The 24,116-nt window shown below is 42.7% G+C and overlaps 1 protein-coding gene across 5 annotated transcripts in view; it reads right to left on the reverse strand.

Moving 5' to 3' along the window:
- Positions 1–7,033: 7,033 nt before the first annotated feature.
- Positions 7,034–24,116, reverse strand: part of LOC106577193 (calcium-activated potassium channel subunit alpha-1a) — a 390,133-nt gene continuing 373,050 nt past the window's right edge. For 3 of the 5 annotated variants that reach the window (XM_082964883.1, XM_082964880.1, XM_014155071.3), the window contains 6 exons: positions 22,892–23,022; positions 20,348–20,542; positions 18,685–18,803; positions 16,719–16,943; positions 13,585–13,613; positions 7,034–12,617 (listed from right to left, as the gene is read on the reverse strand). In XM_082964883.1, the coding sequence (XP_082821009.1) occupies positions 12,466–12,617; positions 13,585–13,613; positions 16,719–16,943; positions 18,685–18,803; positions 20,348–20,542; positions 22,892–23,022 (851 nt within the window). In that variant the 3' untranslated portion in view covers positions 7,034–12,465. The remainder of the gene's footprint in view (positions 12,618–13,584; positions 13,614–16,718; positions 16,944–18,684; positions 18,804–20,347; positions 20,543–22,891; positions 23,023–24,116) is intronic. The other 2 variants (XM_082964882.1, XM_082964881.1) reach the window with 1 other exon arrangement.

Below are 24,116 nucleotides of genomic sequence, written 5' to 3' on the forward strand. Positions count from 1 at the left end.
GAATGACCTTCTTGATCCAAATCAGTCAGGTTTCAAGACTGGTCATTCAACTGAGACTGCTCTTCTCTGCGTCACGGAGGCTCTCCGCACTGCTAAAGCTAACTCTCTCTCCTCTGCTCTCATCCTCCTAGACCTATCTGCTGCCTTTGATACTGTGAACCATCAGATCCTCCTCTCCACCCTCTCCGAGTTGGGCATCTCCGGCGGGGCCCACGCTTGGATTGCGTCCTACCTGACAGGTCGCTCCTACCAGGTGGCGTGGCGAGAATCTGTCTCCGCACCACGTGCTCTCACCACTGGTGTCCCCCAGGGCTCAGTTCTAGGCCCTCTCCTATTCTCGCTATACACCAAGTCACTTGGCTCTGTCATATCCTCACATGGTCTCTCCTATCATTGCTATGCAGACGACACACAATTAATCTTCTCCTTTCCCCCTTCTGATAATCAGGTGGCGAATCGCATCTCTGCATGTCTGGCAGACATATCAGTGTGGATGACGGATCACCACCTCAAGCTGAACCTCGGCAAGATGGAGCTGCTCTTCCTCCCGGGGAAGGACTGCCCGTTCCATGATCTCGCCATCACGGTTGACAACTCCCTTGTGTCCTCCTCCCAGAGTGCTAAGAACCTTGGCGTGACCCTGGACAACACCCTGTCGTTCTAAACTAACATCAAGGCGGTGACCCGATCCTGTAGGTTCATGCTCTACAACATTCGCAGAGTACGACCCTGCCTCACACAGGAAGCGGCGCAGGTCCTAATCCAGGCACTTGTCATCTCCCGTCTGGATTACTGCAACTCGCTGTTGGCTGGGCTCCCTGCCTGTGCCATTAACCTCTATGGGCTAGGTGGGACGCTTGCGTCCCACCTACGTAACAGCCACTGTCAGCCTGTGGCGCGATTTTCAAAACGTTAAAAATCCTATTACTTCAATTTCTCAAACATATGACTATTTTACAGCTATTTAAAGACAAGACTCTCGTTAATCTAACCACACTGTCCGATTTCAAAAAGGCTTTACAACGAAAGCAAAACATTAGATTATGTCAGCAGAGTACCAAGCCAGAAATAATCAGACACCCATTTTTCAAGCCAGCATATAATGTCACCAAAACCCAGAAGACAGCTAAATGCAGCACTCACCTTTGATGATCTTCATCAGATGACAACCCTAGGACATTATGTTATACAATACATGCATGTTTTGTTCAATCAAGTTCATATTTATATCAAAAACCAGCTTTTTACATTAGCATGTGACGTTCAGAACTAGCATACCCCCCGCAAACTTCCGGGGAATTCGCTAACATTTTACTAAATTACTCACGATAAACGTTCACAAAAAGCATAACAATTATTTTAAGAATTATAGATACAGACCTCCTCTATGCACTCGATATGTCCGATTTTAAAATAGCTTTTTGGTGAAAGCACATTTTGCAATATTCTAAGTACATAGCCCAGGCATCACGGGCTCGCTATTTAGACACCCGGCAAGTTTAGCACTCACCATAATCATATTTACTATTATAAAAGTTTGATTACCTTTTGTTGTCTTCGTCAGAATGCACACCCAGGACTGCTACTTCAATAACAAATGTTGGTTTGGTCCAAAATAATCCATCGTTATATCCGAATAGCGGCGTTTTGTTCGTGCGTTCCAGACACTATCCGAAATAGTAAAGAAGTGTCGTGCGCATGGCGCAATTCGTGACAATAAAATTCTAAATATTCCATTACCGTACTTCGAAGCATGTCAACCGCTGTTTAAAATCAATTTTTACGACATTTTTCTCGTAGAAAAGCGATAATATTCCGACAGGGAATCTCCTTTTCGGCAAACAGAGGAAAAAATCCCAAAGGCGGGGGCGGTCGGGTCACGCGCCTAAGCCCAGTGTCCCTTGATCGGCCACTTGAGAAAGGCGATAATGTCTTTCAGCCTGGGGCTGGAATGACGACATTCTGTTTTTTCCCGGGCTCTGAGCGCCTATGGACGACGTGGGAAGTGTCACGTTAGAGCAGAGATCCTTAGTAAATGATAGAGATGGAAAAGAAGTTCAAGAAATGGTCAGACAGGCCACTTCCTGTAAAGGAATCTCTCAGGTTTTGACCTGCCATTTGAGTTCTGTTATACTCACAGACACCATTCAAACAGTTTTAGATTAAATCGGGTAAGTTTTTTATCCAGCCGTGTCAATACTGCCCCCTAGCCCTAACAGGTTAAACCCCTACAACTCATCCAGAATGCCGCAGCCCGTCTGGTGTTCAACCTTCCCAAGTTCTCTCACGTCACCCCGCTCCTCCGCTCTCTCCACTGGCTTCCAGTTGAAGCTCGCATCCGCTACAAGACCATGATGCTTGCCTACAGAGCAGTGAGTGGAACGGCACCTCCGTACCTTCAGGCTCTGATCAGGCCCTACACCCAAACAAGGGCACTGCGTTCATCCACCTCTGGCCTGCTCGCCTCCCTACCTCTGAGGAAGCACAGTTCCCGCTCAGCCCAGTCAAAACTGTTCGCTGCTCGGGCACCCCAATGGTGGGACAAGCTCCCTCACGACGCCAGGACAGCGAAGTCAATCACCACCTTCCGGAGACACCTGAAACCCCACCTCTTTAAGGAATACCTAGGATAGGATAAAGTAATCCTTCTAACCCCCCCCCCCCCCTTAAAAGATTTAGATGCACTATTGTAAAGTGGTTGTTCCACTGGATATCATAAGGTGAATGCACCAATTTGTAAGTCGCTCTGGATAAGAGCGTCTGCTAAATGACTTAAATGTAAATGTTAATAAAGGTTAAATAAAATAAAAAAATAAAAAAATTGGTTGGGTGATTGTGGAGGCCGGGTCATCTGATGCAGCATTCCATCACTCTCCTTCTTGGTCAAATAGCCCTTACACAGCATGGAGGTGTGTTGGGTCATTGTCATGTTGAAAACAAATGATCTCTAAGTGGAAACCAGATGAAAAGTGCTGGTTAAGTGTGCCTTGAAATCTAAATAAATCACCAACAAAGCACCATCACACCTTCTACTCCATGCTTAATGGTGGGAACCACACATGTGGAGATCATCCATTCACCTACTCTGTGTCTCACAAAGACAGGGCGGTTGGAACCAAAAATCTCAAATTTGGACTCATCAGACCAAAGGACAAATTTACACTGGTCTAATGTCCATTGTTCATGTTCCTTGGCCCAAGCAAGTCTCTTCTTCTCATTGGTGTCCCTTAGAAGTGGTTTCTTTGCAGCAATTCGACCAGGAAGGCCTGATTCTCACAGTCTTCGCTGTTTAGAAGCCTCTTGGACCTAGACTTGCGCTCCGGTACCGCTTGCTGTGCGGTAGCAGAGAGAACAGTCTATGACTAGGGTGGCTGGAGTCTTTGACAATGTTTAAAGCCTTCCTCTGGCACCACCTGGTATAGAGGTCCTGGATGGCAGGAAGCTTGGCCTCAGTGATGTACTGGGCTGTACGCACTACCCGCAGTGATGCAACCAGTCAGGATGCTCTCAATGGTGCAGCTGTAGAACCTTTTGAGGATCCGAGGACCCATGCCAAATCTTTTCAGTCTTCTGAGGGGGAAAAGGTTTTGTCGTGCCCTCTTCACGACTGTCTTGGTGTGCTTGGACCATGTTAGTTTGTTGGTGATGTGGACACCAAGGAACTTGAAGCTCTCAACCTGCTCTACTACAGCCGCGTGGATGAGAATGGGGGCGTGCTCGGTCCTCCTTTTCCTGTTGTCCACAATCATCTCCTTAGTCTTGATCACATTGAGGGAGAAGTTGTTGTCCTGGCACCACAACGCCTGGTCTCTGACCTTCTCCAAATATGCTGTCGAAGCCTTCTTCTGCGCCAGTGCCCAGTCCAGGCACGGCGTCCGGTCCAGCTCCATGGCCGGAGCCTTCTTCTGCACTGATGCCCAGTCCAGGCACGGAGTCCAACCCAGCTCCAGGGCCGGAGCCTTCCTCTGCGCCGGTGCCCAGTCCAGGCATGGCGTTCAGCCCGGCGCCATGGTCGGATCCGGGGTCTGGGGGGGGGCTAATACCCGCAACGGAGCCACCACCAACACTAGTCACCCCCCCTAACACCCCCATTTGGTTTTAGGTTTTGCGGCCGGAGTCGGCACCTTTGGTGGGGGGGGGGGGGTACTGTCACGCCCTGACCATAGAGAGCCCTTGTTTCTCTATGGTGTAGTAGGTCAGGGCGTGACTAGGGGGTAGTCTAGTTTAATATTTCTATGTTGTGTTCTAGTTTATATTTTCTATGTTGGTGTTTTGTATGATTCACAATTAGAGGCAGCTGGTAATCGTTGTCTCTAATTGGGGATCATATTTAAGTAGCTATTTTTCCCACCTGTGTTTGTGGGATATTGTTTTGTGTTTGTGCACCACGTAGTCACATTTAGTTGTTTGTTTATTTGATTTATTTGTTTTTACTTGAAGTTTCACTTTGGAATAAAGATGTGGAACTCTACACACGCTGTGCCTTGGTCCCGTTCTTATGACAACCGTGACACTGGTGTCTGTGGACAAAATTCTAACTAAAAGGTACACCGTATTTAAAGGGATTGCTTAAGATTAATGTACTGAAACTCCTATTGAATGAACACTCCACAAGAAAATTTGTTGGCCAGCATGTAGGAAGAAGGGTTTTCAGTGGTTTAATGAAATCTATTCAAAGCGTGCAAGGTAGCCACACCTGCAGAGCCAGTTATGCAATTGAATACTGAGAAAGGCATGCATAGGAAAGGTGTACATTTCCTAAGTCTAAATCGGCCCCTATCAGAATAAAAGGTTACCAAGAATTCACATAAAAGTCAACCATCACATATATGAAGATGCCCTTTACTTTGCCCAACATCAATTGCTGTGTTTTTTTCATAGTATAAACTGACTTACCTCAGGACTTGTTATTTACCTCACAAAGAAAGACTCCAATGCAAGACAACGACAGTCAGCATTATTTATATTTTGCTTTTGAGGCGCAGGTACGGTTAGACAGTGTCTTTACCAGCACTGTATCTCCAAGTCACAGAGGGACACGTTCATAACAGAATACAGTACACAGTGAGATACCCTATGGGTTGGACGATACTTTTCTCGTCAATCATATTGAAAAAGCCTATACTTAAAAACTGGAAATCAACCAATCCTCCATCATTAAGACAATGGAAAGGTCAAATGCCTTATTATAGAAATATTGAAAGTATGCGGGCGACAGAGAGAAAAAAAACGGTGCAGTTTGAGGCCATGTGGCAGAGAGCGATGTGGCGCTGGAGATGGGGGTGATGTTACACACCAGCTCCTCTTAGTGTATGGTGCTTATTCAGATATCGCCCGGTTCATGTTGTGTTGCTAGCAGAGAGGTCCAGGGGTATCTAGCTAGTGTTTCTCCCTTTCTCTGTTTTATTAAGAGGTGCTGAAGGGGAAGGGGGAAGGGGGGTTCATTCGGTACACACTGCCAAGCTAAATGGCTGATCAATCAATTTCAGCTTGATCGATCTGCATCAGTTCTGCCTGCGTGCACACCCCAGGAGCCACTTTATTGTAAATCAATCATTTTGAAAACATCTCACAGAGGGGCCCGTCCTCACTAACAAGCCATCAATTCCAGCTGCCTGGGTGCCACCCTTATCAGGCTACAAATCAACACAGCCACTAACATCATCTCCAACCCATCTCTCTCCTTCTTCCTCTCCTTCCTTGTCAGTCTCTCACCCTCACTCTCTTTCTCCCCCTCTCTTTGTCTATGCATTTATCTTCTTTCTTTCCCTCTCCCCGCTCTCTCGTTCTACATCTCGCTTTCTGTCTCTTGTTTTTCTTTCTGCAGCTTGTTGTGTTGTGATGGTGAGGCTGAAGGAGTGCAGAGGCGGCAGGAAGCCATTGAATCATCGCCACACCACTTTAGATAACCCAAGGGTAATAGTGTTTGCACATTTTAGAGAGAAATGAGGACAAATGCCAAGGAGGGTCATCTATTCTGCTGCTTGACGTTGGAGTGTGAAATTGCACACATCTACTGAGAGATGTCAAGGAGAAGGAGCACCAGCCCTACTCACACACACTTCTTTAGCATCTCTAAATCACAATATTTCTCAACATTGTGATTTAAGTAATGCAGCCGTAATGAAGCGTAATATAAATCAGAGATGGTAACACCTTTTACCGTCAAAGAGATTCAACCTCCTCAACTTATGTTTTATTTTCCATCCCTATGTTGATATAGGAGCTAAGAGACTGATGTGTTCTCAGGCCCATTCCTGACCATCACCATGGATCCCGCCTGACTGACAGGCGTAAGTGATGGAGCAGGTAATAGCACGTCACAGAACGTAAATCCAGACTAATGCCTGTGTGATGCTACCGGATGCAGGAATCAGGGGATGGGTGGCTAACAGGAAAATGTAAAACATTCATTTTGAGTTCAACCTCTCCTCTATCGCTCCAGAGAGCCAAGGTCAAAGACAGGATCCATGTAATAGATGTCATCCACCACCATTTCCTCTTATTGTATATATTCTCTAATGTGTATGTGTCGATATGTCTGATTCAGCATCCAGGAGGAAACCGTAGGATCACTGACAATAAATATAATATATTTCTAATCTGTAGATGTGTGTGATTCAGCATCCAGGAGGAAACGCATCACTGTATATAATATATTTTCTGACGTGTATGATTCAGCATCCAGGAGGAAACTGTAAGATCACAGAGACATAATAAATAAAATATATTTTCTAATTATATGTGTAGGATAGTCTGCTCCTTTAGGACACTATCCTGGGGGAGACTGCGATGGACAGAACTTTTAATCAACAAGATGTTTTGTGTTGTTTGTTTTAATGTTAACTATTGTATGTACTGTATATTTGCTTAATTGCCCCTTGTGAAATAATTCATTATTAAATATTAACACCTTGTGATTGTGCTATACCGTTGTATATTGTCACTACGGTGTATTTTCGTCTAACGCTAACGTGCATCACTGTAAAGAATATACACATTTTCTAATGCTGGAAGGAAATGAGAGGAGACGTTCCAGTTTTAGAACACAAATACATCCATTTTAATTTGAGAAAATACAAAAAGAAACCATGTACAATTTATGTACAAACTTTTTGTACAAGACAGTATATTTCTCAGCGGACTATATTTGACAGAGTCAGGTAGATCTACCCAGCACCATCAAATCCTCCATGTATCCATCCAAACTAAGTAGACTGCTATGTCAAACTCCTGATTTCTGCAATGACCGTGTGCCAAAGAATCAGATATGTGACGTGTGAGAGCAATGTCCTGAATTCCACCCGAACTGATAGGCAGCCCACCCCCCAAAATACTGCAAGTTTCTTTTTTTCCTAAAAAAATCAACAAAAATTGCCTCCTGCAATTTCAATGTGTTGTTAAGACTTAAATCCCCCCATAGTTTTATACATTTTATTACATCTAGTACATTTTCCAGCAAATAAGTTATTTTATCCATCCTTTACAGTAACAAAATAGATAAACAAAAATATGTAACATACTGTAACAGTAATGTGTGAAGTTTCATAGTCCTGACTATCTTAAGCGGACTAAAAGACTCCGGAGCACATGAAACAGCCTGGCCCGTGCTCTCTGTGCATCCTTCAGTCATTCAGACCTTCTACCACACAACAAACACGTTTTAACATCTCTCCCTGCAGTCTCCTAACAACAAGATGGGTACCTTAAGCTACAGACAGTACGACCAACACAGACGTATGATACTTTGAGGGTTGATGAGCCCCATGTCCCTGCCCCATGTTCCCTCCTTTTCAATGCCACTTTTCGCTATAGTGGGTCTTGAAATGGGCCCTCCTCTTTACCTACAGCACTGCCTGGCACAATACTGGCATGGGGGCATTGATGGCTTGGATGTTCTCCATGCCAGTATAAGTCACATACATTTACTTCCCTTTCTGAGAAGAACTAACTCAATCCCTACTCATTCTGAGTTAGTGAGTCAGTGAATGACTGAATGATGCTTGTTCAACAACACTTTCCATGGCACTTCAAAACACTAACTTTAGAGGCGTACATTGCAAAGACGTGTACGAACCTATGATATGGTATACAGCAGTACCATAGATTTGTGGAGTATTTGTGCCAAAAAGAGATAAAGTTTAATGTAAGAACAGGTTTCAGTCCAGTGTCTTTTCCAGTTTGAGTCAAAACAGTCACACAAATTGTGGGTACAAGTATTGAAAATAAAAAAACATTCAGATATAATGAAATACACTGGTAGACTATTCTGTAAGTATGCATCTGTTTGGGTTGTGATTTGTACCATTTGATTTCTGAGTAAAGTGATATTTATTTAAGTACTTCTGAATAAAAAATAAAACTGTAAACAAATAATACAAATTAGTTTCAAACAATTAATGGATATTACTATGGTGACATAAATGACGAGAGCTGACAAAATGGAATGTAAACTCTGATAAAGAAACAATTTTAACAAGAAAACAAATGAGGTATGTTCTCTCTGTACTGTGATAAGCTGAACTAGTAGCAGCTGATGTCTGCACCTCTGTGATGGTTCATATAACCAGGTCCTGTTAAACCTGCTCAAGTCAAGTTTACACTTTTTTCCATTTATGACAAAACAATCATTTTGTCCTTCGTCAATAGTATGTATTATGAATCAAGTCATTGTCAGTGTCAAATATGAATTCCTTGTTTTTCAGGCTAGCGAGTATATTATTAACAACCCAATTATATATACATTTTTACTCACATATTTTCTGAAAAGAATTATACTTGCTACAAAGTGTGACAACAATGTGAGCACAAAAGCTTCAGAAGTTCACGTCAGGACAAAATGTTTATGAGCAGTCGCACCACACCCAGTAGACAGACAGAAAGCTCAGGACATTTTGCTTCAGAAAAATCTATATAATGGCTGAATATACACAACATATTTAGACACAAATATATGTCCTTTTTTTGTCAAGAATGACAGGTCTTTAGAAAGACATTATCTTAGTCTATAATATCATGGCTATCTGTTCAATGCAAACAACCTGATGATGTTCTAACAATCTGTCACATAGTTAGAAACACATGTCCATGAAGAATGACATTATACACCCACAAAACAATACTTCAATGTATCTCTCCTTACTAAGAGACCTAATTTAGGTCAATCATTGATAGTAGAGGTCACCCAGTTTTACTCTCAGAACAGAACGAATGGCTAAATGCCTCAGATCGGGGCTTCATGCACCTTTCCGATTGGCTCACTGTCTGGGTATTATTTACACCCATTGAAACTCAAGTTTGTTTGTGATTGTTTACGTCACATTTCTGTTTGTCTCAGACAACAATATTCGTATTTGCCTGCAGATGAAAATGAGCAGTACAATAAAGTTTATCAATACAGCTACAGAGATCCTTCAACTAAGCCCATTTACGTTTTGAGGAGCACTCAACAGTTGAGACAGAAGCTCAGAGTTAGATTTATGTTATCTCCTATACAATATTGACTTAGGGCTCTCATTAGATTTATGTTATCTCTTATACAATATTGACTTAGGGCTCTCACAAGATTTATGTTATCTCTTCTACAATATTGACTTAGGGCTCTCATTAGATTTATGTTATCTGTTATACAATATTGACTTTTAGGACTCTAGTCAATCTGTATCACTGAAGCGTTACAGATTGTGCGATAGAAATGTAAATGTATTTTCCGATTGAGCCGACATATGCAGTGGTGTAAAGTACTTAAGGAAAAGTACTTTGAAGTACAATTTAAGTCGTTTTTTGGGGTATCTGTACTTTACTATTAATATTTTTGACAACAATTCACACACTTATCAAGAGAACATCCCTGGTCATGCCTCTGATTTGGCGGACTCACTAAACACAGTGTTGGAGTGTGTCCCTGGCTATCCATAAATAAATAAAAAACAAGACAATGCTGCCTGGTTTGCTTAATTTAAGGAATTTGAAATTATTTATACTTTCAAATATATATATTTAAAACCAAATACTTTTAGACTTTTACTCAAGTAGTATTTCACTGGGTGACTCACTTTTACTTGAGTAATTTTCTATTAAGGTATCTTTACTTTCACTCAAGTATGACAATTAGGTCCTTTTTCCACCACTGGACATATGCAGCGTTTATTGTGAATGCAGTCTCTGCTAAAGCGGAAACATTGCCTTTAAATTTCAATCAAACTGTAATGTTGAACTTCTGCGATATGGATTGAATAGTGCCCTTAATCACTATACTTTATCAGGGATAAGAGAGGGGACTTCTACTCTTCCTCATTAATGCATTTGTAATTATAAGCATATCAGAATTGTTATGAATCATTTTGGTATGATTATGTTAAATACAGTGATTAATTTAGAAATAAAATGATCTGATGTAATTATAGGCCTAATAATAATAATAATGGATTGCTTTCACAAAGTGTTTCTCACTACGTCATGTGTAAAAATAAGTACAACATGATTATGCTCATATGAATATAAAATAATCCTATTTGTATGTATAAAGTATGCAGGTGAAGTTTTTAGTTGGTTCATCTGTGACACCATACCCTCTCCTCCCCAAGGCTGCAGCTCTGTCTGGGCTGCTCTGGATGAAAAACAAAATAGAAACGGTCAATTTTTAACACGCACTGTCTTGCGCCTTGACCAGAATGACATGAAAAACACAGGCAGTATTCTCCAGCGTTCTTCATCGTCATCAGTGGCAAAACTATGATTGAGCTTTTCCCTTAATGTTTACCAACATAGTGTTTAGAGGTGTCATGATGACATCAGGATTGGCAGCGGAGAACATCCAAGCTCTTTGCTGCCTCTGTTACCAACCCTGTGCCAGGCAGTGGTGGCTCTGGTCAAAGGAGGACCCACTGATGCCCATTTTACGCAATATGTGGCATTGTTTCTCCAAATTTCTCAACAGACAAAAAAATATTGAAATGATATGCTTTTTCTTTTGTTCTTAAATAGGTTTGGGCTTAAATGCTTCCTTCACATTTTTAGGGCACACAGCTAATGTTTGTTCACATTTAATCAGCTCAATCATAGATGGTGTATTATCGGTGATGTGACTGGGTATGATGGTGAGCATAGAAACGTGTTTGCTTAGTTCATTAGTTGATCGGAAACCCCCAGACAGAGCTAGTTCCTGTACGTCTTTCATGTTTGAAGCCTTGATCCCACATCCTGCTCCCTCAGAGGCTGAACCACCATCGCAGACACACTGATGGAGAGATGACGACACTAATTTGTGCATTTAACTCAGATGTACCACCAATGTTTTTATTGAGGGGACACATTTGCTGCCACGTACAGTACACACATGCCATATGCAAGATGTGTACAAGGCTGTCCTTTCACTCAATTAACGTGTTCACAAGGGACAAGACAAAGTTGTTCATTCACCCTTTTCATGTTTAAACATAAGGGATAGGACAAGGTTGTCCTTCGTCCCTTTCATGTTTTCAGGTTAAGTTGATCATCTGCGCTGTATTGTTATAAAAGGGCTCAGGCACCATGCGATGATAGGAGCTTGAAACACGGTCAAAAACATCATTATGATTCATAGCCATTGTGATATCACCAGAACAGGTGTAGGTACAGTGTAGCTATATACGGTCAACCAGCTTAACCCAGAACTATCTCTTACACTACTCTGAGTCTCAAAACAACTGATTTACAAGATGATCTCATTCTACAGGACTCGAATGCATTCATTCAGAGGATTACTCAACATCATGTTGACATACAGTAGCATACCCTAAGCAGTGATGTAATGGATCTGTACACAGTACAGCTGTACACCTCTTCAAATGACAAGCAGCCTTTCTCTCGTTCAACGAATCGACAACCAAAGAGTTGACATTTTTGTGATGGGTGTTGTTTTGGGGAGATGTCAATGTTTCCCGTCGTCGTGTTGCAAAATAACGTGATCATTTTTAGTGCAAATAGAACCGAAACAGACACGGTGTATGAGTGGTCAGCCCCAATGGCGTCTTTGGGAGATGTGATGAACGATGAGCGAACTGCCGTGACCCTCATCCTCCAACAACAAATAGTAACCTCAAACTACAGTAGCCATGGAGTCTGGTCACACGAAGAGGTGATGAACTATTGCAAATAATTACAGGAAGTACTTAATCTTCTCTCTTCAACTCTTCAAATAATTTCAAAAAGTGCTAAGGGGGAGGGAGTGTACAATCCTCATTAGATTGTCATTATGTACATCTCTATGGAAGATTGATAAATGAAACATGAAGAGCATGGAAGTAACATTACAGGTATACACATAGGAGGCCCCTTCCAGTTGTTGTGTTTATGTCAAACCCTTGATCTGTAGAATGAGTGGGGAACAATTAATCATCATCATCATCCCCCCTGTTCGCCATCTCTTATCTCCTTTCGTAAGAGCGTCCAGAATTCTCACGAGTCATCAAGGGGGCCTGGTTTTCAGCATTCATCTTCAACTTCTCTGATTGGTGGTATCAGACTGCTAGTGGATTTGTATTGGTTGACTTGGTTGGCCATGTGAGTGCTCATGGGCTTGATCTGAATGTTCCGTGGGTAGGCATTTTCTGGTTCATCTGTAAACCATTTCCTTTCTGCGGAGGGATGGGGCAGAAACAAAGTGTTAGTGTTGAATAATCCACACGGTGTCATGTCATATATTCCTGTCTCAGTTTAAGTAGCTGCCTTATATAGCATGAGGGATCATAGGTTTCAAGTACTTCATTTCCTTCCAGGTAAAGTTATTTCAACTTTGGAGTGTGTGCATGTGGGTCTGTGTCAATGTAAGTGTGTGTGTGTTTCAGTCAACTTAGTGCTCAGGCAAGTGTGTTACAGCACAAGTGTTTGATGTTTTGAAACTATGCCTGAGGTGAAGCAAGATGTCTATCGCCTGAAACCACCACAGAGTTATGAGTTTGAAACATGCCAATTTGAGGAGGTTTCAAGCCTACTCTACGAGAGGTATGATCTTTAGGTAATCAAATGTCTACAGTTCATGTTTGTATTATATAGTGTGTGATAGGCAACACCTTGCCTCTCTGTGGCTCCAGTTGATAGAGTTATACGGAATACGGATTACAACCTATTTCTATCACTTGGACAACATCTGATCACATTCAATAGGAAAGAACATGTGCAAACACACAAACCTCACACAATGCAATTTGTCTCAAGTTGAAATAAAGCAAACCAAAAAACATGATAAATAATATGTAAATTATACAAAATAGAGGCTCTGTCAGAAGAAAACAAAGAAAAAGCATAATCAGGTGAATTAGGATGTGAAGGAGGTAAAACAGAAAGGCAGGAAGAGCCAATGCAGAGATGGTCCTGGGCATGACAGGGAGAGGCCAGAGGCAGCGGCAGCCATTTTACTTTCCATTTGTCCAAAAGCAAAACTTAAACTGAGGCATGATGACTTATCCTTACAGGAAAATAACAGAAAGACTATAAAACCTCCCCTTGTCATATCAATTGCCACTGGGACAAAGTTATGATTAGAACCCCACATAAAGGTTGCTATTATAATAGTAGGACATGCAGAATTGTTAACTTGCATACCTTGGCTCATTCTATTCATCCTTGTTGCACTTCAGAAAGAGAAGTAGGTCATCTAAGTAAGTGAGGTATTACAGTCTATACAAGGCAAATAACACGTCTCAAACACAATCACTGACCTGACTGGATCTCTTGCTGCACTCTACAGTATGTAAACACTGACAACTATGACTATTTTCTAATGGAATCAAGGCCTCACTGCCAAAATGTAAAATGCTATTTCAGTTTACTTCCTAAATTGACCCTAACCCTAGTTGTCAGATGTTCCCTTGGCCCTGTTTATGTTTCTAGATACTGAACACCTACACTTCACCTCCCGATGACACCATGTTTGAAAAGCATTGAAGGCAAATGCTAAGGGACATTTAAAATGACACTAAGACATTTCAATTGATCTGTTGTCTTTAAGCTTAAGAATGGACATTGATAAATGATCTATCACTGTTTAGGGAGTACTTAGCAGCATGATGTCTTTTCTTACCATCAACATCAAATTCTCTGGGTCATTTTACAATTATTACTTCCTTATTATATATTATATTATGCAAAACACATCAAAATTGAAAACAGAACTAAAAATAAGCATTTGAGATGGAGAACTAGGACCATGGACATGCCATGTCTCAGAACAGACACAATAACCAGAAAGATGTCAACACAGATGGTTTAATGACGTTTATCATTCATGGACAATCATCTGGAACATCAGCTTCTCTGGTCAAAATGTGGTCATGTTGGGTAAAAGGTTTAGTCTATGTAAATCATGTTACATTCAATCCATAACCACGGCATGCTGTTGGTACGTATACTAACAAATAAGCAGGCTATACCAATATGAGTCAAAGTAAAAACACACTGCACAGTGCATTCAGAAAGTATTCAGACCTCTTCACTTTTCCACATTTTGTTATGTTAACAGCCTTATTCTAAAGTGGATCAAATCAAATCCTCAATCTACACATAATACCCCATAATGACAAAGCGAAAACAGGTTTTTATCATTTTTTGCAAATGTATCAAATATTAACAACAGAAATGCCTTATTTATATAAGTATTCAGACCCTTTGCTATGAGACTTGAAACTGAGCTCAGGTGCATCCTGTTTCCATTGATCATCCTTGAGGTGTTTCTATAACTTGATTGGAGTCCACCTGTGGTAAATTCAATTGATTGGACATGATTTGGAAAAGCACACACCTGTCTATATAAGGTCTCACAGTTGGCAATGGACGTCAGAGCAAAAACCAAACCATGAGGTCGAAGGAATTGTCCGTAGAGCTCAAAGACAGGATTGTGTCGAGGCACAGATATGGGGAAGGATACCAAATAATGTCTGAGCATTGGTCCAAGAACACAGTGGCCTCCATCATTCTTAAAAGGAAGAAGTTTGGAACAACCAAGACTCTTCCTGGCCAGATGGAAGCCACTCCTCAGTAAAAGGCACATGACAGCTCACTTGGAGTTTGCCAAAAGGCACCTAAAGGACTCTCAGACCATCAAAAACAAGATTCTCTGGTCTGATGAAACCAAGATTGAACTCTTTTCCTGAATGACAAGCGTTACGCTCATCACCTGGCCAATACGATCCCTATGGTGAAGCACGGTGGTGGCAGCATCATGCTGTGGGGATGGTTTTCAGCGGCAGAAACTGGGAGACTAGTCAGGATCGAGGGAAAGATTAATGGAGTAAAGTACAGCGAGATCCTTGATGAAAACCTGCTCCAAAGCACTCAGGACCTCAGACTGGGGCGAATGTTCACCTTCCAACAGGACAATGACCCTAAGCACACAGCCAAGACAACGCAGGAGTCCCGTGTGGCTGTTGGTAGAGCATGGTGTTTGCAACGCCAGGGTTGTGGGTTCGATTCCCACGGGGGGCCAGTACGGAGTACGGAGAAAAAAAAAGAAGAAAAAAAATGTATGAAATGTATGCATTCACTACTGTAAGTTGATCTGGATAAGAGCGTCTGCTAAATGACTAAAATGTAAAATGCTTCAGGACAAGTCTCTGAATGTCCTTGAGTGGCCCAGCCAGAGCCCCGACTGAACCTGATCGAACATCTCTGGAGAGACCTGAAAATAGCTGTGCAGCAACACTCCCCATCCAACCTGACAGAATTTGACAGGATCTGCAGAGAATAATGGGAGAAACTCCCCAAATACAGGTGTACCAAGCTTGTATCGTCATACCCAAGAAGACTCGAGGCTGTAATCACTGCCAAAGGTGCTTCAACAAAGTACTGAGTAAAGGGTCTGAATACTTATGTAAATGTAATATTTCAGTTTTGTATTTTTTTTTTATTAGCAAAAATGTCTAAACAACCAGTTTTTGGTTTGTCATTATGGGGTATTGTGTGTAGATTGATGAGAGGAAAAAACAAATTTAATCAGTTTTAGAATAAGGCTGTAACGTAACGAAAAAGTGAAGGGCTCTGAAAACTTTCTGAATGCACTGTACTGTGTCTTATCGAGACAAAATGCCTGCCATGCCCGTCACCGGCCTGGTACAAAGACAACATATGATTGTTATAGAAAGACCTATGTTCCTTATCTTCTTTCGGTGATATTTTGCGTTCTTAAAATAATGCTTAAATACAGGTTCAAAGAGGTCGAAGGAAATTTTTAAGACAGTTTGTCAGTGAAAACAATGCACATCAAAGTTTCCCCTTAGTTCCATTGATTAGATCATGGTACAGTAGCTATGGAGGCAGGCAGAGATGTCAGAGCAAGGACCACATGCTGATGGTCATGGAGCAAACATTGCACAAACATGACATAGACATTGACCACAAAATCTCAGAAACAAAACCCAAACCCCAATAAACATACAGACAGAGATAACTGACCCAAACAGTGACACACACACTCTCCTTTTGGCCACAACTCTACAAAGACACAACACGCACAGGAAACTTAGATTGGGGACACAACACGCACAGGAAACTTAGATTGGAAACACACACAACACACACTACACAGACAACACACACAGACCACACACACACACACACACACACACACACACACACACACACACACACACACACACACACACACACACACACACACACACACACACACACACACACACACACACACACACACACACACACACACACACATCTCCTCCACCTACTTCTGTTTGTGGCCAGCCTCCCGAGCCTTGCTGCTGCGGTTCTGCCGGTTGGTGGTGGGGATGGAGTGGACAGACGAGCTCTTTTTGCTGGAGGAATGGGAGGAGTGGGAGCTGTGGGAAAGGCTGGTCCGAGACTGGCCCGCGTTGTGGTCAAACTGCATCAGACAGAAGATCAGGTCTGTGGGGACCAACTCAAACTCATACGGAGGGTTGGTGATCACATACCTGAAGAAAGGAAAGGATAGGAGTTGGTAGAAAACAGAACAATACTGATTAGTCCGTGTATAATTAAGCAATAAGGCCGGGGGGGTGTATATGGCCAATATACCACGGCTAAGGCCTGTTCTTAGGCTCAACGTAATGCAGAGTGCCTGAATACAGCCCTTGGCCATGGTACAGTGCATTCAGAAAGTATTCAGATACCTTGACTTTTTCCACATTTTGTTACGTTACAGCCTTATTTGAAAACTGATTAAATCGATCTTTTTCCTCATCAATCTACACACAATACCTCATAATGACAAAGAAAAAAACATTTTTTTAAACATTTTTGCATATTTAGCGATTACAGCCTCGAGTCTTCTTGGGTATGATTGTCACAGTATCTAACGAAGGTGGCGCCCCTCCTCGGTCGGGCGGCGCTCGGCGGTCGTCGTCGCCGGCCTATTAGCTGCCACCGATCGTTGTTTCTGTGTCTTTTGGTTTTGTCTGTCTATCTCGCACCTGTTTTGTGTTTGTCATTAGTGGGGGGTTATTTAGTGTGTATTTTCAGTTGGGGTTCTCGTGCGGGATTGTTTATTGTCCACTCAGGACAGTTGTGATTGTAAATTGTTATTGTCTATTATTATTGCCGGGCTGCGCCCCGTGCGCTTTTTTTTCCAGTGCGCTTATTTTGGGAAGGTGTTTTTCCCCTGGCAGACTTCGCCACGCGCCTGGTGCCCTACGGCTATTGGGTGTTACTATTATTATTAAAACACAGTTGCTCCGGCCCTCTGTCTCCTGCTCCTGATTCCACATCTCCACTGGTCCTAGACAGTCGTGAAAATGATGTTACAAGCTCGGCACACCTGTTTTTGTGGGGTTTCTCCCATTCTCTCTGGAGATCCTCTCAAGCTTTTTCAGGTTGGATGGGGAGCGTTGCTGCACAGCTATTTTCAGGTCTCTCCAGAGATGTTCGATCGGGTTCAAGTCCAGGCTCTGGCTGTGCCTTTTACTGAGGAGTGGCTTCCGTCTGGCCACTCTACCATAAAGGCCTGATTGGTGGAGTGCTGCAGAGATGGTTGTCCTTCTGGAAGGTTCTCCCATCTCCACAGAGGAAATCTAGAACTCTGTCAGAGTGACCATCGGGTCCTTGTCACCTCCTTGACCAAGGCCCTTCTCCCCCGATTTGTCCAGGCGGCCAGCTCTAGGAAGAGTCTTGGTGGTTCCAAACTTCTTCCATTTAAGAATGATGGAGGCCACTGTGTTCTTGGGGACCTTCAATGCTGCAGACATTTTTTGGTACCCTTCTCCAGATCTGTGCCTCGACACAATCCTGGGTCTGAATACTTTCTGAATGTACTGTACATTGGCCATATACCACAAACCCCTGAGGTGCCTTATTGCTATTATAAACTGGTTACCAACGTAATTAGAGCAGTAAAAAAAACTGTTTTGTCATACAGTCAATCAGCATTCAGGGCTCGAACCACTCAGTTTATTAAAAACAAATACATGACAGAAAGTTAATAGGGCGTGGTTGAAAACTAATCAGTTATAAGATTTCAAAGCAGATTTATTTCAAATAAAAATGTTTCTGTGTTAGAGGCCTGAAGTCGAAATGCATCTAGTTTGTAGAGTTATCTAATCACATAAGTGTCTACGATAAACAGTATAATATAATCACATAACTGCTAATATTCTAATGGAAAACAGTTGATGTTGTTACACCTTGACATGTGAGAGGGATGGAATGTAAGTGTCTCACCGTTTGGTACACTGGCTAGGTGTGGCAAGGTGAGCGTCTCTCAATCTGTAGATTCCGAAGCACAACATGTTGTATGTCTTCAATGCTTTACAGAACAAATCTCCATAGCAACCACCATCCTGGAAAACAACAAATGGCAAATCAAAAACAACATCAGGCTGTGTTGGCTTATAAAGTGCAATCATTTGCCTAAATGACAAAATAATCAAAGTTTTTGAAAATGTCAAACTGCAGTGCCCTGGGTACATTCTGCTGTATGTTCGGGGAGATTTCTAGTGCCTAATAAATCTTGGCCAGAAATGGAAGCCATAACAATATACAGTGTAAAAATATCCTTCAAATCATACAGGAAAAGACAAAATCTTTTTACTTTGTGACACGCCGTTACTTCAAAATCCGATGCAGATGAACTATTTAAAAACAAAATGAAAGAGACATTCTTCATCCCAGAACACACACACAGTAATGCTGGGACGATAAACCGAAAATTACCAACACCGCCTTCCTCTCACCGAAGCATTTTGCTTATGTCAGTAATTTTAGGTGATTTGGCTACACAACATTCCTGTAGATTGTTCTAGAACCATTATTTGGTCAACAGTAACGGCCTATGCATTATGTTGATTCCTGCTCTGAAAGTATATGCCTGTCACCGTTTCGCTGTCGACAGCTGACTCTCACTCCCTCTCCCCACTGTGTGCATGGAGGAGGGAGAAATGCGTTCTGACAAGCATATGGTCGTTGCTCAAAATCCTATTGCAGGAAAAGTACAGTTTTCAAAGAAACTACTGTTGTTCTAGTTACAGAGAGCACAGTCATATCATGTATTTCTCACCTCTTCATATTGAGTTCATGGCACCACTTTACAACGGGAGTAGGCTTTAGTGTAGTAAGGTTTTGTTGCATCGCGGGGCGGAGCGTCATTTGCAGTGAATAGGCCTACATCAAGTATCCTAGGCCGAGCGCTGGAAAGTCTTTGTAGGACATTTGCTACATTTACTGACAGATTAATCAATTAGCCTAATCAATCTAGCTAAGGGTTTTGAGTTCCCACTTCCTCGGGTGGTGTATAATATAGCCTATAGGCCAATAAGCATAAAGATGTCGGGAAATTCTCTGAAGAGACAAAATGAAATCTGATCATTCTGGAGGTTGAACATCAAAATATCAATCATGCATTTCCTGGATATGTTAGATAGCTGACTTTTTGAATCATAGGCTACCATCTCAGCTGTCTTATTTGGCACTGGAAAAAAAAAACGATTCTAGAGCCCTGCTGCTTGTAAAGCAACTGCCCATAGAATAAAATCAATTATTGTTGTATTTGTTGTTATCGAGCAAAACAGTTACATTTATCGCGATATTACTTTTTGTCCATATCGCCCAGCTCTAGCACCTCCCCCCAAAATAATGTATTATTATTTATCTCTGATTTATCATTATAGCAAAAACATTGTCAATTTATCGCAATATGGATTTTTTCTCCATATCACCCACTCTAACACACACACTCCAGAACCCTCCTTCCTCCACCTAAGCAAAGCAGCCTTTGCGTGTTCTATGTTCTTCACTTTGTATTAAGTGCCGCAAGGAGCCAAGCAGGCGGGATGGGTTCTGCTGTCGAGTGCCAAAACCTGTCAGCTCCATTTAAACATTCACTTACCCCCAAGTCGGCAAAGGGCCCATCGTACAGGGCCAGTTGGGCAACACGACACCTGTCTCGGTTGGCCAGTGTCTGTGGCGTGCTGTAGCCCCCTTGCAGGGCGTTCTCCTCAGCCAGTAGAGCCTCTAGCTCTGGGGTGGCTCCCCCAGTCACCAGCGTCCGGATCAGGGTGAGGATATTATCGTTGAAGTATGTCTGCAGAGATAAGAGGATGTGAGATCCGTAAGTAAGGAGACGCCATTAGAGCCACAACGGTAGAGGTTATGTGGCGGAGGGAGAACGGGGGAGAGGGGAGAGATGGAGATGGAGGAGAGATGGTGGTGATAAGGGGAGAGATGGAGAAGGGGGAGAGGGGAGAAGAGGGGAGAGATGGAGAAGGGGGGAGAGGGGAGATAAGGGGGAAGGGATGGAGAAGGGGGAGAAGGGAGATAAGGGGGAAGAGGGGAGAGATGGAGATGGAGGAGAGATGGTGGTGATAAGGGGAGAGATGGAGAAGGGGGAGAGGGGAGAAGAGGGGAGAGATGGAGAAAGGGATGGGGAGAGACGGGGGAAGAGGGAAGAGATGGAGAAGGGGGGAGGGGGAGAGATGGAGAAGGGGGAGAGATGTAGATGTGGGAGAGGGGAGATGGGGGAGATAAGATGGGGAAGAAGGAAGAGATGGAGAAGGGGGAGAGGGGAGTGATGGAGAAGGGGGAGAGGGGAGAGATGGGGAAGAGGGGAGAGATGGGATGGGTGAAGAGGGGAGAGATGGGATGGGATGGGGAAGAGGGGAGAGATGGGAAAGAGGGGAGAGATGGAGAAGAGGGAAGAGGGGAGCGATGGAGAAGGGGGAGAGGGGAGAGATGGTATGGGTGAAGAGGGGAGAGAGGGGAGAGAGAGGGGAAATAGAGAGGGTGGAAAGGGAAAGGGGGATACCTAGTCAGTTGTACAACTGAATGCCTTCAACTGAAATGTGTCTTCCGCATTTAACCCAACCCCTCTGAATCAGAGAGGGGCGGGGGGCTGCCTTAATCGGCGGTGGGTGGGAGAGAGAGAGCGAGAGAGAGAGACATCACAGAACATGTGGGAGTGAGCTCCTCTCTCTCTCATTGTTGAAAGATAAAAGTGTTTTTTTGGACCTTGATGGCCCACCTTTGCATGTCAAATGTGCCATTGGAGGGAACCTCAGCACTTACCTTGTTAAAAGATCTAATAAGCTCCTTGAAAGTTTGTTTCGTGACACTTTATATGAGGAGTGGTGGCAACAACTTCCCTTTTGATGTCATTGGAGTTGGCAGCGCTGTCTGATCAATGTGGCATTTCATTTACCAACTTCTGCCTACTCCGTAATGCTGCCGCGCTGAGCAGAGCACTGCATCTTATCTGAGGCATCCACATCCGTTAAGTCTAACCCTTTGCTTAACTCTGTCTGTCTGTCTGTCTGTCTGTCTGTCTGTCTGTCTGTCTGTCTGTCTGTCTGTCTGTCTGTCTGTCTGTCTGTCTGTCTGTCTGTCTGTCTGTCTGTCTGTCTGTCTGTCTGTCTGTCTGTGTGTGCATGTTTGCTTCCAAAAAGTGCATTAGATCTGCAGTGTTTTGAAATACATCTTTGCTATGTTTCACACTTATTTAAATCAAATGCATCTTCAATTCAACAGCCAGCTTTAGAGACAGCAGACATGGGTGCAGGTGAGTAGACACTACCAAGTATACACTACCAAGTATACAGTACATAGTATACAGTACTTAGTTACGACCTTTAAACGACTTTGTTTAAAGACCGTATGCACGTCTTACAGTAAACCCACTATCTGTGTCTTGTGGTTGCTGACATCTTGTACGCAACACTGGACTAACTCCTAACTGACTGAGTTCAAAGCCAATCAATTTTAGCCCTTGACTGCTGCATGTTGCAACTGCAACAATATGCAACTGTTACCCTCTAAAAATGCTGCTTCACCCAATGGCCATAACAGCCACTAGCATACGTAAATAAAATAGAGATTAAAATATGGATAGGTTATATTTATAAATATGGATGAAATATAGACTGTTTACAAAAAGGAGAATTTTTGTCCTGGATTCTGCGATAAACTTCTACCTAGTAACATGTCGGACGACCTAGTAACATGTCGGACTACATAGTAACATGTCGGACTACATAGTGACATGTCGAACTACATAGTGACATGTCGGACTACCTAGTAACATGTCGGACTACATAGTAACATGTCGGACTACATAGTGACATGTCGGACTACATAGTAACATGTCGGACTACATAGTAACATGTCGGACTACATAGTAACATGTCGGACTACATAGTGACATGTCGGACTACATAGTAACATGTCGGACTACATAGTAACATGTCGGACTACATAGTAACATGTCGGACTACATAGTAACATGTCGGACTATATAGTAACATGTCGGACTACATAGTAACATGTCGGACTACATAGTAACATGTCGGACTAAATAAAATGAAAAAAAGTGCATAAAAAGTAATGTGCATACTAAGAACTGTGTAAATTGAGTAGCGTATACTTAGTAATGTCTACTCACTGCACTCATGAGAGAGTCCAGCACGCTGACGGCGAAGGCGGTTCCGCAGGCGAAGGGCTGTGTCAGGTACAGCTCTGTGTCCGGGTCATCGTCATCATCTTGGTCCAGGAACTGAACGTTGGAGTCGTTCACTGAGAGAGGGGAGACCCAAAACACAGTCAGAGAGAGAGAGAGGCCAGGGAGGACACAGCACAGCATGCCAAACACACTAACACACCTGAGGACTTGAGAAGTAGAGAATCGCTGGGTGACATAGCTAGGGCAGGGGTTCCCAAATGTTTTTGTTGGAGAAATAGGAAGGTTAGATTTTAGAGTGTTTTTGAGTCAATATGAGCCAATATTCCTTTTTACTTGACTTACAACCCCAAGTCCTAGGCCCTGACCCAAACAGAATCAGTCACTTTATTGGGTCCTTCAAAGACTCAATAGCATATATTCTCAAATGTCTCATGTCTTTAGGTATAGAAAAGGTAGTGATGTCTGAACCAAAGCGTTATGGATTTGGCATTCATGGTAGATACACAGTACATTCCGTCATCAACAAACCATTTCTGCAGTTTTGAATCACATTCAAGACATGGATGTTACCTAGGTGTGTGAAGCACACCTCGTTCCACCATATTGTGATTTTTATCAAGACCATATTGTGCATGTTGAGGTGAGAACAGCATGCATGTAATGTAACATGCATTCTGGCGCTTCGTTGATATCTCAGAGAAGAACATGGGTGGTAACTACGTTACCTACTGAGATATTAAGGTATTTACCTTTTCCTGAAAGTCAAATGATTATTTAAAACAACAATAAAAATATATATAAAGCTGTGGGGTAAATTCACATAGGCACAGCCTGCTTTTAAAGATCAAAGTTATACTACATTCTGAAACTGTTAAGGATGAAAGAAGTTCAAATCATAAAGGGCTAGGGTTGAAAAATCTCTATTTTCTGTCTAGAATACTGCTAAGCAGAGGAAAAGATCAAGAAGAAACAATATAAAAACAAACTTCTTTAAAACCATTTGTAAAGATGGCTTTCCCAAATAGAACAGGCTTTAGCCTCAGATGTGAGGATTTGCTTGCTAGTGCCAGTGGACAACAGCCTGGGATACAACTGCATTTGAAAAGTGCTTGACAACACAAGCCTTTCTTTGACCCCTTCAACATGAAGGCTTGAGGTCTGGAAGAAAGAAACCCCCTTCCCCCGCCAAAAAATACACACAAACAAC

This window comes from Salmo salar, chromosome 18 (genome assembly GCF_965601325.2).
Source record: "Salmo salar chromosome 18, fSalSal1, whole genome shotgun sequence".
In the NCBI taxonomy this organism is placed as follows: Eukaryota; Metazoa; Chordata; class Actinopteri; order Salmoniformes; family Salmonidae; genus Salmo; species Salmo salar.